Source organism: Oncorhynchus mykiss, chromosome 5, assembly GCF_057628025.1.
Source record: "Oncorhynchus mykiss isolate SJ-2025 chromosome 5, ASM5762802v1, whole genome shotgun sequence".
In the NCBI taxonomy this organism is placed as follows: Eukaryota; Metazoa; Chordata; class Actinopteri; order Salmoniformes; family Salmonidae; genus Oncorhynchus; species Oncorhynchus mykiss.
Window position 1 is genome coordinate 37,565,052 of NC_143026.1, and position 15,747 is coordinate 37,580,798.

At 43.4% G+C, this 15,747-nt stretch overlaps 1 protein-coding gene across 1 annotated transcript; it reads right to left on the reverse strand.

The window, feature by feature from the left end:
• Positions 1-349: 349 nt before the first annotated feature.
• cor1c (Coronin-1C) lies at positions 350-10,376 on the reverse strand. Its single transcript, NM_001165181.1, is given in 3 exon segments — positions 350-875; positions 1,470-1,669; positions 10,253-10,376. Coding segments are annotated over 2 exon segments (237 nt in total). The 5' UTR covers positions 1,668-1,669; positions 10,253-10,376; the 3' UTR covers positions 350-836.
• Positions 10,377-15,747: the final 5,371 nt, after the last annotated feature.

Genomic DNA, 15,747 nt, shown 5'->3' on the forward strand with positions numbered 1-15,747 from the left:
CCATTATGCATTTTGGGGAAGAGGATAATTTTGTACATGTATTAAACTGGGAGTTGACCAATTCCAGTCCCCTGCTCAGGGGGTGCGGGGTGCTCCCGGGGATCATTTTTATGTAGAAGGACTGAGTTCTGGTGAAGGTCAGTTCTGGTGACTTTTTAAGAAGGACATTCTACTCCAAAATGTATGAAAATAAAATGGCGCTGATCAAAAATATAATTTCCACCACCAGAAAAGAGCCCCAAAAAAATGTTGGTAAAAATTGTGTATAAATTATTAAAACATATTAGACCAGATGTCGCATAGAACACACAACAACAAGTCGACTAGGTAAACAATTCTACTATGAGGCCGTCTGATTTAGTTTTAATAACATTACATGGCAAAAATAGAAACACTGGAAAGTGATAAAGTATAGGCTTTGAATTACTTTGCCAGCAGCTACAGTAGGCAACACAGCGCTGTTTGAGTTGTGCGCTGCAGTAGTGCGCATGTTAGACTATTTCACCCCCCCCGTCATACCTTGTCCATAGACTGTTTAAACAGGGCAAGGAAACTAAATGTCATTTTGTAATTTGGGTGAACTATCCCTTTAAACTCAAACATGTTTTCCTGAACAAATGATGCAAATCGATATTTGATTACAACATCAATATGACACTCTTCAATATAAGTGATTCTGCTTTATATATTTGAATGTAGAGTTTGCCCCTACATTTTTAACACCCATGTCCCAGAATCCTCTAGGCAACACACATTTCCGTCAGCCAATCGGGAGAGAGACAGGAAATGGTCCTGTAGGCAGCCTGACATGCAAAGTGCTGGACTTCCATATATGGTCAAATCTGCTGACAGCAGCAGCAGCAAGCTCTTGGGTACTGAATAGAGGGAGGGGAGAGAGAAAGGAGAGTGGAGACAGACAATTGCTGTTGGCTGTTCACACAACTCCCCTATACACATACACCGGCTCTCTTGTCACACTGATCAATCCCGGGCATAGGAAGCTTCTTTCAAATTCAATTTTCTTTCACCAAATTTAAACCACCTAGACATTTGACCTAAAATCCATTCAGCGTGTAGCACTACTGTCCAGAAGTTGTTGGTCTTCCATAGGGTCAGAAAACCTGAAAGAGGTGGGCGAGCCTTTTTGCAGTAAGATACTACAGCACACCCTCACGTTCTGTATACATTGTTGGACCAACAAAATTCGATTGGCATATACATATCCGGAATAGTAAAATATCATTGTAATCTAATTTAGTTGAAGTGATAGGAATGAGCCATTTCAAGAAAGACCTCTGCAATCAAATCCTTAGGAAATAACAAATAATCAAAATCATACTGAAACAGAACGGAGCGACTGAATGTAACTAATACTGAGATATAGGCCAACAGTGAGAGGAAGTGTTCCAAGAGCAATGAGACAGGAGGAGCCACGACGCTGCCTGGTTGGCCGACAGTGACACACTCACCTTAAGCAGAGGGAGGACGAGGAAGGCTCCGCCCCCACTGGCCTCGATGATGATGGCGACAAATTTGGGGTTGACGGCACAGAAGGAGCTGTCCCATGTGACCCGGGAGACGCGGATGTCGTCATAGCACTGGTCGTTCTTCACTGCCTGGCCAAAGACATGACGGAACTTACTCGCTCGCACCACTCGCCTGAACATATCTGTCATCAGGAGGAGAGACAGGGAGAGAGGGAGAGATGTCAGACAGATGCTAGAATGGGGTTACTAATCTCTTATGGACAGATGCACGTTACATAAATGGTATCATAGCGTCTGTCAGACTGTGGGATGCGATGATGAACAATGAACTTTGTTCCGGACGGGAAATTTGGCCCATTGACATGACTGAAATTTGGCTTCTGTTTAGGAGGGGGGTGGAGACTTTGCTAGTCTCGTTAGTATCTTTCCTCAAATCTCCCCCAGAACTTAATCAAGATACTTTTGTATATATAGTGAATGTGGACACCCCTTCCAATTAGTGAATTCGGCTATTTCAGCCACACCCGTTGCTGACAGGTGTATAAAATCTCCATAGACAAACATTGGCAGTAGAATGGCCTTACTGAAGAGCTCAGTGACTTTCAACATGGCACCGTCATAGGATGCCACCTTTCCAACAAGTCAGTTTGTCAAATATCTGCCCTGCTAAAGCTACAAGTGCGGTTATTGTGAAGTGGAAACGTCTAGAAGCAACAACAGCTCAGCCGCGAAGTGGTAGGCCACACAAGCTCACAGAACGGGACCACCGAGTGCTGAAGCACATAGCACGTAAAAAATAATGTTCTCGGTGGCAACACTCACTCCCGAATTCCAAACGGTCTCTGGAAGCAACATTGGCACATTAACCGTTTGTTGGGAGCTTCATGAAATGGGGTTCCATGTACGAGCAGCCGCACACAAGCCGCACGTAATGCCAAGCTTTGGCTGGAGTGGTGCAAAGCTCTGCCTTTGGACTCTGGAGCAGTGGAAACGTGTTCTGGAGTGACGAATCACGCTTCACCATCTGGCAGTCCGATGAACGAATCGGAGTTTGGCGGATGCCAGGAGAACGCTACCTTTCCGAATACTTAGTGCCAACTGTAAAGTTTGGTGAAGGAGGAATAATGGGCTGGGGCTGTTGTTCATGGTTCAGGCTACTGTCGGCCCCTTAGTTCCAGTGACGGGAAATCTTAACACTACAAGATAAAATGACATTCTAGATGATTAGTTTCATCTAGAATGTCATTGGGGCAGCAAAGTGGGGACCAACTCCATATTAATGCCCATGATTTTGGAATGAGATGTTCGACGAACAGGTGTCCGCATGCTTTTGGTAATGTAGTGTATATACAAATATAAAACTTCACACTCTCTTTAGACACACTCTACACTGAAAACAAATATTGGTGTGGTCACTGCCCAAACAAAGGCTCAGTTGATGTGAAGCCACTCCAGGACATGGTCATTGACTCGGACATAAAGTTAGTTATATCCCCATCTCTGCCTTAAATGGAAGAACACAGCTTATCTAAACTGGATCAAGCCTAAATGGCAGAGCTGGCTCCCAGTCAGAATAGAGGCAGACTTTTAGATGTCTACTTTTCTGTGCATCTGATCAAATGAGGTGATGGCTGAGTTTGTGTGTATGAACCATGAACCTAGAAAGCATTAGCCTAATATGTATTTTGAGAAAACTTTGCATCTCATCCACCGCCCTTCTTATTAGCCTACTTAGGCAGCCTTTATTCACATTGCCCAATGTTCACTTTGGCAAGCTCATGTTGGTGTAAGCTGGCCACAAACAAAGTCCCACGAGAGCTCTGTCTAGCTAGCGTATAGCTCTGTTTCCATAACAACAATGATAGATTCCCATCACGCCTCACAGGGAGCAGGCTCCCATCAGAAGAGCTGACTGCCCCTGTTGCAGGAAGAGCTTAATCAATTACGGGTTAGCATCAAAGGCTTCCTTGTGTCTCCCATAGCCACCAACAGAATGCGGTGCATAGCCACAGTACAGTACTGTGAAATCAGCCAGGGCTGAGCCAGGACAGGCAGTAATAGAACTGATGCTTATGGGCTATGTTCCACTCAGGGCCTTTAGCTCAGACTCAGAGACCTTTCACGTCATCAAGTATCACAAGCAGTGTGCACTAAAACTTTGTACTTGACACCCCCTTGACCTGGTGGATAATCTTGAGGAGATACTGTGTGCAGTTGGCATTCTTGCCAACATGCCACCTAGGCCGAAACTCACTATTGCTGGCAATTGGCATTCAATGAATTTTGATCCTCCCACCATCCTTCATATGGGATGTTGTTTTTTGATGACTGATGGTTTCCTGCTTAGTTTCCTTCACAGGAAGTGGATGCAGAAGTTGTATCTTTCCTTTAGCCCATATAGTGGTCACAATGTGCATGGTAGACAGTGATAATAGACCAGGCTATAAGAATAGGCATGCCAGTCAGTCATTCTATGTACTTGCACTATTAACTCACGTTCTGCTACCTTCAATATCTATTCAGAATGTTCACTGATGACCTTGCAATCTCGCAAGGACTGCCAGAATGTAGTAAATAGCCTATCATTTGACCTGACATAATCTCATAGATTGTTGTTAGGAGCTCTGAGCTCCGTATTTTGAATGGTAGGACAGACAGAAACAGTCCTGATCTTAATAACACAGAAGTCGTCCCTGTGGTGAAAGAGACGGATGAAAGTCAGTAAACTACATGCTGAGGGAAGAGATGGCCTTTCAGTCAAGGTAATTTTCATTATACAAGGAGCTGGTACATGTGTCGCTGGGCCGTCCGCTCTCACACACGTGTGAATGACAGCTAGAGCTACGGCGTTTACATTCTTCTTCTGACTGAGATCAACCAAGCCTGTCTCAGGTCAATGGGTTTGCATCTTTTTGATGAAATGGGGCCAGTGACAGAAACATCTGCATCTACAGTGGGCTCCAAAATTACTGGCACCCCTGACTGGCAATGCACAAACAATGCTTAAACAAATATAAACAATATAATTATAGAGATAAACTCTAAATACCAACATGTGAGAAATACTGTACTTTATTAATGTTTCAATGGAACCAACCAAAATAATTTATTGATTTAATTAAAAATCAATGTCCTCCAAATCAAGGTTTCACAATTAATGGCAACCTTAAAGATTTTTGTAAATAACATCTACCAAAATTAAACCACTAATTAAATTCCACTTACTTAAGTTTATCTAAGTTTTAAGGAACTATATTGAGCCATTACATCACTTCCTGTTTCACTAGGGTATAAAAAAGAGGTAACACACATGCAATATAACGCTGTCATCCAACAACATGAAGAAAACAAAAGAACTAGCAGTTCAAAAAGAGACCGATGGTCATAGACCTTCATAAATCTGGTAATGGCTACAAGAAGATCCACAAATGATTGAATATACCACTGAGCACTGTCAGGGCAATTATTAAAAAATTAAAAAGATATGGAACAGTTGAAAACCTCACGGGTAGAGGACGCAAATGCATTTTGCCCCCCAGGATAGGGAGGAGGATAGTGAGAGAAGCAACAAAATCCCCAAGAATCACTGTGAAAGAATTGCAGGCCCTGGTGGCGTCTTGGGGTCACCAGGTTTCAAAAAGCACCATCAGACACCACCTCACAGGCTCTGTGGAAGGGTTGCCAGAAGAAAGCCCTTTCTGACCCCAAGACACAGACGCAAGCGCTTGGAGTTTGACAAACGTCATTTAAATTATGACTGGAAGAAGGTGCTCCGGTCAGATGAGACCAAAACTGAACGTTTTGGTCAGATACAGCATCAGCATGTTTGGCGTCGAAACAGAGATGCATACAAGGGGAGGCACCTCATACCCACGGTGAAATATGGAGGGGGGTCAGTGATGTTTTGGGGCTGTTTTAATTCCAGAGGTCCAGGGGCACTGGTTAAGACAGGCATAATGAATTCCACCAAGTATCAGGCAATTTTGGCTGACAATCTGGTTGTCTCTGCCAGAAGGCTGGGACTTGGCCGTAAGGTGGACTTTCCAACAAGACAATGACCTGAAACATACCTCAACATCCACACAAAAATGGTTCTGTGACAACAAAATTAAAGTTCTGCCATGGCCATCTCAGTCGCCGGACCTCAATCCAATCGAAAAGTTTTCATAATCGGAAATCGATTTTCCAATCATTTTTTTTTTTTTTTTACACCTTTATTTAACTAGGAAAGTCAGTTAAGAACACATTCTTATTTTCAATGACGGCCTAGGAACAGTGGGTTAACTGCCTTGTTCAGGGGCAGATGACAGATTTTCACCTTGTCAGCTCGGGGGATCCAATCTTGCAACATTAACTAGTCCAACACAATAACGACCTGCCTCTCTCTCGTTGCACTCCACAAGGAGGCTGCCTGTTACGCGAATGCAGTAAGCCAAGGTAAGTTACTACCTAGCATTAAACTCATCTTATAAAAAACAATCAATCATAATCACTAGTTAACTACACATGGTTGATTATATTACTAGATATTATCTAGTGTGTCCTGCGTTGCATATAATCGGACTGAGCATACAAGTATCTGACTGAGCGGTGGTAGGCAGAAGCAGGCGCGTAAACATTAATTCAAACAGCACTTTCGTGCGTTTTGTCAGCAGCTCTTCGTGGTGCGTCAAGCATTGCGCTGTTTATGACTTCAAGCCTATCAACTCCCGAGATGAGGCTGGTGTAACCGAAGTGAAATGGCTAGCTAGTTAGCGCGCGCTAATTGTCGTTGTGTTGCTGGTTTGAGCCCAGGGAGGAGCGAGGAGAGGGACGGAAGCTACAGTGCCGTGCGAAAGTATTCGGCCCCCTTGAACTTTGCAACCTTTTGCCACATTTCAGGCTTCAAACATAAAGATATAAAACTGTATTTTTTTGTGAAGAATCAACAACAAGTGGGACACAATCATGAAGTGGAACGACATTTATTGGATATTTCAAACTTTTTTAACAAATCAAAAACTGAAAAATTGGGCGTGCAAAAGTATTCAGCCCCTTTACTTTCAGTGCAGCAAACTCTCTCCAGAAGTTCAGTGAGGATCTCTGAATGATCCAATGTTGACCTAAATGACTAATGATGATAAATACAATCCACCTGTGTTTAATCAAGTCTCCGTATAAATGCACCTGCACTGTGATAGTCTCAGAGGTCCGTCAAAATCGCAGAGAGCATCATGAAGAACAAGGAACACACCAGGCAGGTCGGAGATACTGTTGTGAAGAAGTTTAAAGCCGGATTTGGATACAAAAAGATTTCCCAAGCTTTAAACATCCCAAGGAGCACTGCGCAAGCAATATTATTGAAATGGAAGGAGTATCAGACCACTGCAAATCTACCAAGACCTGGCCGTCCCTCTAAACTTTCAGCTCATACAAGGAGAAGACTGATCAGAGATGCAGCCAAGAGGCCCATGATCACTCTGGATGAACTGCAGAGATCTACAGCTGAGGTGGGAGACTCTGTCCATAGGACAACAATCAGTCGTATATTGCACAAATCTGGCCTTTATGGAAGAGTGGCAAGAAGAAAGCCATTTCTTAAAGATATCCATAAAAAGTGTTGTTTAAAGTTTGCCACAAGCCACCTGGGAGACACACCAAACATGTGGAAGAAGGTGCTCTGGTCAGATGAAACCAAAATTGAACTTTTTGGCAACAATGCAAAACGTTATGTTTGGCGTAAAAGCAACACAGCTCATCACCCTGAACACACCATCCCCACTGTCAAACATGGTGGTGGCAGCATCATGGTTTGGGCCTGCTTTTCTTCAGCAGGGACAGGGAAGATGGTTAAAATTGATGGGAAGATGGATGGAGCCAAATACAGGACCATTCTGGAAGAAAACCTGATGGAGTCTGCAAAAGACCTGAGACTGGGACGGAGATTTGTCTTCCAACAAGACAATGATCCAAAACATAAAGCAAAATCTACAATGGAATGGTTCAATAATAAACATATCCAGCTGTTAGAATGGCCAAGTCAAAGTCCAGACCTGAATCCAATCGAGAATCTGTGGAAAGAACTGAAAACTGCTGTTCACAAATGCTCTCCATCCAACCTCACTGAGCTCGAGCTGTTTTGCATGGAGGAATGGGAAAAAATGTCAGTCTCTCGATGTGCAAAACTGATAGACATACCCCAAGCGACTTACAGCTGTAATCGCAGCAAAAGGTGGCGCTACAAAGTATTAACTTAAGGGGGATGAATAATTTTGCACGCCCAATTTTTCAGTTTTTGATTTGTTAAAAAAGTTTGAAATATCCAATAAATGTCGTTCCACTTCATGATTGTGTCCCACTTGTTGTTGATTCTTCACAAAAAAATACAGTTTTATATCTTTATGTTTGAAGCCTGAAATGTGGCAAAAGGTCGCAAAGTTCAAGGGGGCCGAATACTTTCGCAAGGCACTGTATACTGTTACACTGGCAATACTAAAGTGCCTATAAGAACATCCAATAGTCAAAGGTTAATGAAATACAAATGGTATAGAGGGAAATAGTCCTATAATAACTACAACCTAAAACTTCTTACCTGGGAATATTGAAGACTTATGTTAAAAGGAACCACCATTTTTCATATGTTCTCATGTTCTGCGCAAGGAACATGGAACATATTGCACTTTTACTTTCTTCTCCAACACTTTGTTTTTGCATTATTTAAACCAAATTGAACATGTTTCATTATTTACTTGAGGCTAAATTGATTTTATTGATGTATTATATTAAGTTAAAATAAGTGTTCATTCAGTCTTGTTGTAATTGTCATTATTACAAATAAATAAATAAAAATCGTCCGATTAATCGGTATCGGCTTTTATGGTCCTCCAATAATCGGAGTTGAAAAATCATAAATCGGTCGACCTCTAGTCAGGGGTGCCAGTAATTTTGGAGCCCACTGTATAGCAACACTATATTTCCTATAAATCATATTAGCCTACACATAGGCTATCCTTAATTTGTCCTGAATGGACTCTCCTAGTCACACATCGATCTCTTTTGAAGCGGGAACAGGCATTAGCACAGCAAGGCCATCTCTCCTGGGACAAATACTCTCCTGGGTCGAAGCCTTGGGTACAGGACATACGCTATATGACCACAGCTTGCATCACTACAACCGCACGATGCAGCCAGAGAAGGACATGCAGGGTTTGACAAACAGAACATTTCGTTCCATTACTAGTTTCAGCCCTAATGATTCATTCTGGATAGGCTCTCCTCTCACACACATGAACCATTCAACAAGATGTGCTCCATGCCTCGCATGCCTAATTTCTCTCAACACAATGACCTACTTTACAGAGAGCAGCATGGCACAAAAAGGACTGAGTCTGGGGTAGCACCACTCCAACTTAAAGATCATACCCATAATGAACCTTTGGTCTACGTACTCCTTTTACTGAGTGTGCGGCATCTTTCACTGTAGTTCAATTAGAGATATGGAATCACCCAGTCTTCTTCTTACAGAGTTAGTTGCAGCTGTAACTGGAATGGAAGGGTCATACATAAATCCTTACTATACACAACATACAGCATTGACAGTTATGTCAGCAACTTTTAGACTCATACATACTCTGCTGCTAAACAGAAGTCAATCATATATATCGGTCCTGTGTGGCTCAGTTGGTAGAGCATGGTGGCCATGGATCACCCTTACAAAAATAAATGCATGGATGACTAAATCGCTTTGGCTAAAAGCATCTGCTACATGGCATATACTATATATTATCTTCTCACCCCTGATAGATGAATGACTGTCCAACTTCACCCATATAAACTGATCCATCAACATGCAATAACCCTGTAGCTTAAATTCCCTGCCTTCTCGGGAAAATAACTACTCCACTAGAGCAAGCAAAAGTGACATGACCAATAATGCAAACCATTTGCTATTGTAGGTGCTAGGTATTGTGAGGTCGACTTCAGGACACATTATAACGAAAATATTGCATTCGTGTTCAAAATGATTAAAATGTTGGTCAGACTAAGGTATGCCACATGCTTATTTTCCGGTTAAGAACAGTTGAGGTGCAGTAGACAGACTGATAACTATAGTCTTTGAAATGTGACAACCCCACCAGTGGCATCTATAAAACGTTTATGGCCTAGCTAGCTATTAGACTGGGCATCATTGATGCCTATCATTGGACACATCATTGTCTGCCAGAGTATGCAGCTAGGTAGCTCAGCAATGTAGCTAGCTATTAGCTAGATGGCTGGGTCCTGTAGGCTGCCGTCATCTCCATGCATGTCTCTGATTAATACAGGTTATTGATGATTGATCAGAGTAGACATGTAAGTACAGTGTATTAATAAACCAACACATTTGATCATAGTCATTACATAGCAGGCTACTCTTCATTCTATAATCTAAAGGGGGACAATAGCCATGCATTGTGTGGCAAGCAAAAATGCTAGCTACTTCCTTATGTGCAATTCATTAGCAATAATTTCCAAAGGCAGCTGCCCACCCGGGAGGAACATTTTGCGGTTAATAATGACTTGCTACAGCGGTGTCTAGTAAATGAATGACAAAGATGTTTAGGAATTTACATTAAGATGCTACCGTCTAGAATTTGGAGCATAGACCACCGTCAGTGAGCTATTATGACGCAAGTGCAGATTTTATTCATGGCTCTGGCTGTTCCCATTCAAAACGGTGCACAGCCGGGTAGGCTAGCTAGCAGCAAGATGTTTACTGCAAAGACAGGACAGTCCATTTTCCTTACCTCCTAAATCTATGCGAAATTTTCCGTGAACACGAGGTAATCAATCTGAAAACATGAATATGGTAGTTTAGCCCTCGTCCGTTAAGATTTTTCCCTTGTTACACTCGTTCAGCCGTTCGAGTATTCTTTCCCTCCAGACTGCAATTCCATGAACCGGAAGCAACGCCCTGTTTCATCCCCGCCTCTTCCATATGAGGCATTATAGGAATCCCATATCGGAGAGATATCAATTGTCTTATTTATATGATAAAGATACTCTTTTAATAAAAAAATGTTTTTTTTTCTCCACTGAAAATTATTAATGGGTCTATGAAAGCATCAACAACACTGTTACAAGTAGGCCTATAATAAAAAGACAACAAGGCCTAGATCATGGTCGTTTTGGAGGAACAATGCCAATGGTCTCAGAAATGATTGAGTATTTGCTGTAGACAACCTGTACATGCAACCAGCATGAAATGTCACACACTCAGCCTAATTTACTTTTTAATTGACACGCCCATGCAACTGCATAACCCTGCTAGATTGGACATAGCCTACAGTTAAACTTCAAGGCACAGTCAAAACCAACAGCAAAATAATGTGTACAATAATGTGCCAACACATTATGTACAGCTTTCTTATGTTTAGTGCGCCTGCAGGTGGTGATTCTGAGAACTGCAGGGCAGGCAGTTCCAAATGTCTCCATTCCTGCTATCCTGCTTATCACATCTCTCAGATGTTTGCTCCAAGTCAACCTGTACCTTATTTATTTTCATTGTAAGAGTCAGCTACTTATTAGGCACTATTGCCAACCCTCAAACATGTGGTTCTATGTACAGTGTGGCTGAACCAAACGGCATGACTAACACATTCTAACAGCACATAGTTTCAATGGGCTAGTGTGTGTCTTTGACTCAAAGGCAGACTGCAATCTGGCCAAAATGGCTTCTTTACAACTCAGGTTCCCCACGTGTGTGTGTGTGGCTGTGTGTGTGTGGGTGAGAGAGAGAGAGACACACACCAAAGAGTGTGCGAGCAAGAGGGAGGGAGGAAGAGAGAGTACATCACTGGGGCTGAACTCCCTGCCATCCAGGACTTCTATACCAGGACGTGTCAGAGGAAGGCCCTAAAAATTGTCAGACTCCAGCCATCCAAGTCATAGAAGCAGTACCGATGCATCAAGTCTGGAACCAACAGGACGGTGAACAGCTTTAACCCCCAAGCATTAAATAGTTAACCAATAGCTATAGCATTGACCCTTTTGACTCATCACATACACTAACACTGCTACTACTGTTTATCTATCCTGTTTCCTAGTCACTTTACCTACTGTGTACGTACATATTGAATCTACCTCGATTACCTCGTACCCCTGCACATCGACTCGGTACTGGTTACCCCATGCATATAGCCAAGTTATCATTGCTCATTGTGTATCTATTCCTTGTGTTATTATTTTTCTATTTATTCTCTTTTTTTCTCTCTGCATTTCTGGGAAGGGCCCGCAATTAAGAATTTCACTGTTAGTCTATACCTGTTGTTTACAAAGCATGTTACAAATTACATTTGATATGAGGGAGACATATAGACAGAGAGAACATTGATCCAAAGCACCGTCTTACCTTTTTTGAGTTCAGGCTCTGGTGGTTTTTCAGCAGGCTTCTTAGTGACATCAAAGGCCTTCTTCATCTGTGATACTTTCAGGCTCTGGCCCTGGCCCACAGCCCCGGCAATGGACATGGCCGTGAGCGGTTTTGCCCGGTCTGCATGTCTGATCATGGACTTGGCTGCAAGGGGTTTTGTCCAGTCTGCATGCCTGATTCTCTGGTGCATCCGGTTAGTCTCCTTTATGAGCTCAGCCACAGGCCTGTATGTCTCAGTTTCATGCTCAGACACAGTATCACGATAACGCTGCTCAACAAGACCACTATGGATATCTATACGGTCACTGTGGTCAAAGTTCTTCCAACGGACATCTGTGCTGACAGTGTCAGCAGGGGGTTCAGGGTCATCATCATCATCACATTTCATTCTCTTACACAAGGCCTGCTCTAGTTCTCGTATCTCCTCGTCATCTGAAGGACAAGTTATGTCTTCTGAGATTGCAACCGTTTCTAATAGAACAAATGGCTTTTGGGGCTTTTTTGGTACAGGAGGCGGTGGACCTTTGAATTTAGCCTGCTTTTCCAAAAAAGGCTGTCCATCCAACATGTCAAGTTGTTTTGGTTCTTCCTCTTCTGCAGCACGTTTGACCATTTGTGCCCAAGCATCAAAATCTATGATATTTCTATACTTTTCCTCTCTAGTTGGTGTCATTTGTTGTTGTGAAAAATCAAAATTATCTGGCGTGTACATGTTGGATGGTACAGTATAAGCAGCACCTGTGTTGTCCCATAACACACACATGTCCTGAGGAGCTGTGGCACAAGCATTTTCTTTGTTGACTTGATGTGAATGTCTCCTCCTCTTCTTCCTCTTCTTCTCCTCCTCCTTGTGGTAATCATCATCACATATCTTCTGCTCATCCAAGCAGCAGGTTTTTGCAGCTGGAATCTTAACGAAGGGATTTTGGGGCTTTTTGGGGACAGGTGGAGGAGGCCCCTTTGGTTTAAGCCTCTCCCCTGCAAAATAAGGATCTATAGAGGCACCTGAGGTCGCTTTGTCCTCTGTCTGGGTGAAATCCATACTGTTGTTTTGTTGTGTTGGCAATGTGCTCTCCATTTCCCTCTCAGGCAGAATGTGAATGATGGGTGGTGGGGTGATGACAGCAATGTAACAGACAGGCTGGCTCTCCATCTGCATGCTAACAACCTGCCTCTGCCCATCACTGTCCTCTAAAGTTGGCACAGACAGAGAAGGTAAGGGAATCACATTGCATTGTTCTAATGAGCATGAGGACAAGGCAGTTATGAGTTGTGGCATCTTGGGCACAGAGCAGGAGAGGACATTAACTTTGACCTGTTTTTTAGACATAGAGGCAGCTGATAGGATGTTTGTTCCTCTACCAGTCGTTAAATTAACAGTCTCATCAGAAAGGGATGTTTTGGCTCTCTCAGTAACACTCAGAATCTGAATTGGTGAGGGAGATATGACTGCATTCTGAAGTACTAGCTCTTTCTCTACCTTGACAGAAGAACAACTACCAGCAAGTTCTTCCTTAGCATCATGTAAAACAGCCTCAGTCTTACTCTGAGACTGTTCAGCAGCTAAATGTTGATATTTGGTGATGGAGATGCATGTATCCGTGGATGGGGATACTTCATTTGCTTTTCCAGTAGAAGTTTCAGTTTGCTGTTGTAAGGAGACATTACCACAATGGCTCTCTACATTATCAAACTGTTGAATGGATTTCCCACTTTTGTCTGTACCTTTGGCCTTAGGCCTTGGTGGAGGCTGAGGAGGATGTGGTGTGTCAAGATGTCCTGGGACACATGCGGAAGATGCCCTGAGTACTTCAGGTTCGCACCGATTTGACTCACAAGCCTCAATCCTGTGGTCTGTGACACAGTCTCTCTTTACCTCCCTCCTCTGCATGTCTTTCACCTGTGGATCCTCATCTGTGGCTGTGGCCTTCCTCTCTTTTTCAGTTTGTGAACCACTCTTAACAGGATCTGTCGTCTCCGAGCCTTTGGCCGGCTTCGTTTTTGTGTTGAGCGTGGTTAATGCTTCTGTTTTCTCATCAAGTTCTTCCTCTATATTCCAAAGGACCAAATCCTCATGAGTGCAGTCTTTTTCTTCAGGGGATTTAATATATATATCATTTGGCTTGGAATCGGCATGGGTTGATTTAATACTCAAGAGAGCTGGTTTCTTGCCTTGAATGCCCGTTTTGAGCTCACAAGTCGCAGTCTTTCCCGCCTCATTCTCTGTCATAGCTTTGACAGCTTCAGTTCGTTCAGCCTTCTTCGGGCGACACACGATGCCTGCAGGTTCAGCCAAATGTGGATCCGCTCTTTCTGAACATTCTGTGTGTGAACATTGGGTATGTGCATTGCAACCACTGCTACCATTACCGGAAAGAACAAAATAAGTGTTTACAGTGCTGCTCGTAACCTCATCCCGTGTTACTTGTTGCAAACTTGTTGCAAACTGTGTTTTGCTTGTTTCATCACCCAAAGATGAGGCTTTTTGTGAGGTCTTCTTACTGGATTCCTGGTGTTTTTTTCCTGAAGACCTCTGAAGTCTGTCCTCACTGAGCCTCTGATCATCCACAGCAGAAGAAACGTTCCTCTTTGGATCAGTAGGCGACGTTGTAGGGTCTTGAGGTTTATCCACAACAGCGGCAGAAGTCGTATCCTCCTTCACTATTCTATTTACAGAGAGTGGCTTCTCTTTGTCCCTGATTTTAGAGATCGCGCTCCTCACATCAGACGATAACCACGATTCATCCTTCTCCAGAAGTACGAAGTCCTCCTCGGTAGCCTCTGAGATCACCAAGTCCTCTGTGTTAGACATATCTGTCGTATCCTCTGTATCTGAGTCGCTGTGCCAACCGCCAGCCAGGGATTTACTCCTCACTTGTCCTTCCATAGTTTTTGCCCTTTTCTTACTACCCGCAGCTTTATTCTGTGATTTGGGCTCTGAGTGCTGTGTGCTCCTCTCCGAGTTCAGGACACTTTCTGGCTTCTCTATATCATATGTGACAGCCCTGCCTTCTCTGTCCCCTCCCTCGTTCCCTCCCCCCGCGGTCAAGGGGCTCTGTTCCTCACCTAGAGAGGTGCTCATTGGCCCCTCACTGAGGGTGTCTGTCAAGGCCAGGTTGGCAGTGAGCTCATCGCCTCCCTGCTCACTGGCCAGGCTGCTGCTGACACTCAGTCCCTCGGTTTTCCCATAGCTCCCAGTCCCACCGCTACCACTGCCCTGTTCACCGGGCTCCGACTGCTGTCCTCCATTGGAGGCATTTGTTGAAACTCCCTCCTTTTCCGACACTTTGTTCAGTTTCTGACCCATTGGTTGTTGTAGTTGTTTTCTCTGTAAAAGGAAGAGAGAGATACATGTCAAGACACAGCAGTGGTCAAGGAATGACTCAGTGTACAGTAGCATTCTGCTTGCCCATCTCTTAATTTGACATAAGGCCTGGGGCCAAGCCTCTCGCTCTCTTAATCTCTCACAATCTCACCCCCTACCTCTACCTTTCTAGATTTCTATATATAGAGAATAGGAAATTAAAAAATAAATATATTACTCTCTCTTTCCCTCTGAAATCCCACCACTCTCTCCAGTGGACTCACTCTGTCCGCATTCTGTCCTGCTGGAATGTTGTGGTGCTATAATTAAAGTGTCTCTCACTGCCGCCAGTGAGTCACAGGGCAAAAAGGGAAACCGGACAACTGGGATAATAGAATCAGTCTGCAGCCAGGTGCCAAGGTCAAAGACTGAGGGCTGTTTGGAACGTGAACCGAACAAAACCAATGTCCATTTCCCATTGAAAATAAATATATTAAGCATATTGACATATATCTACAGTAAGAGCATGATCTAAGCACACTCTTAGAATAGTACAGTAAGGCACA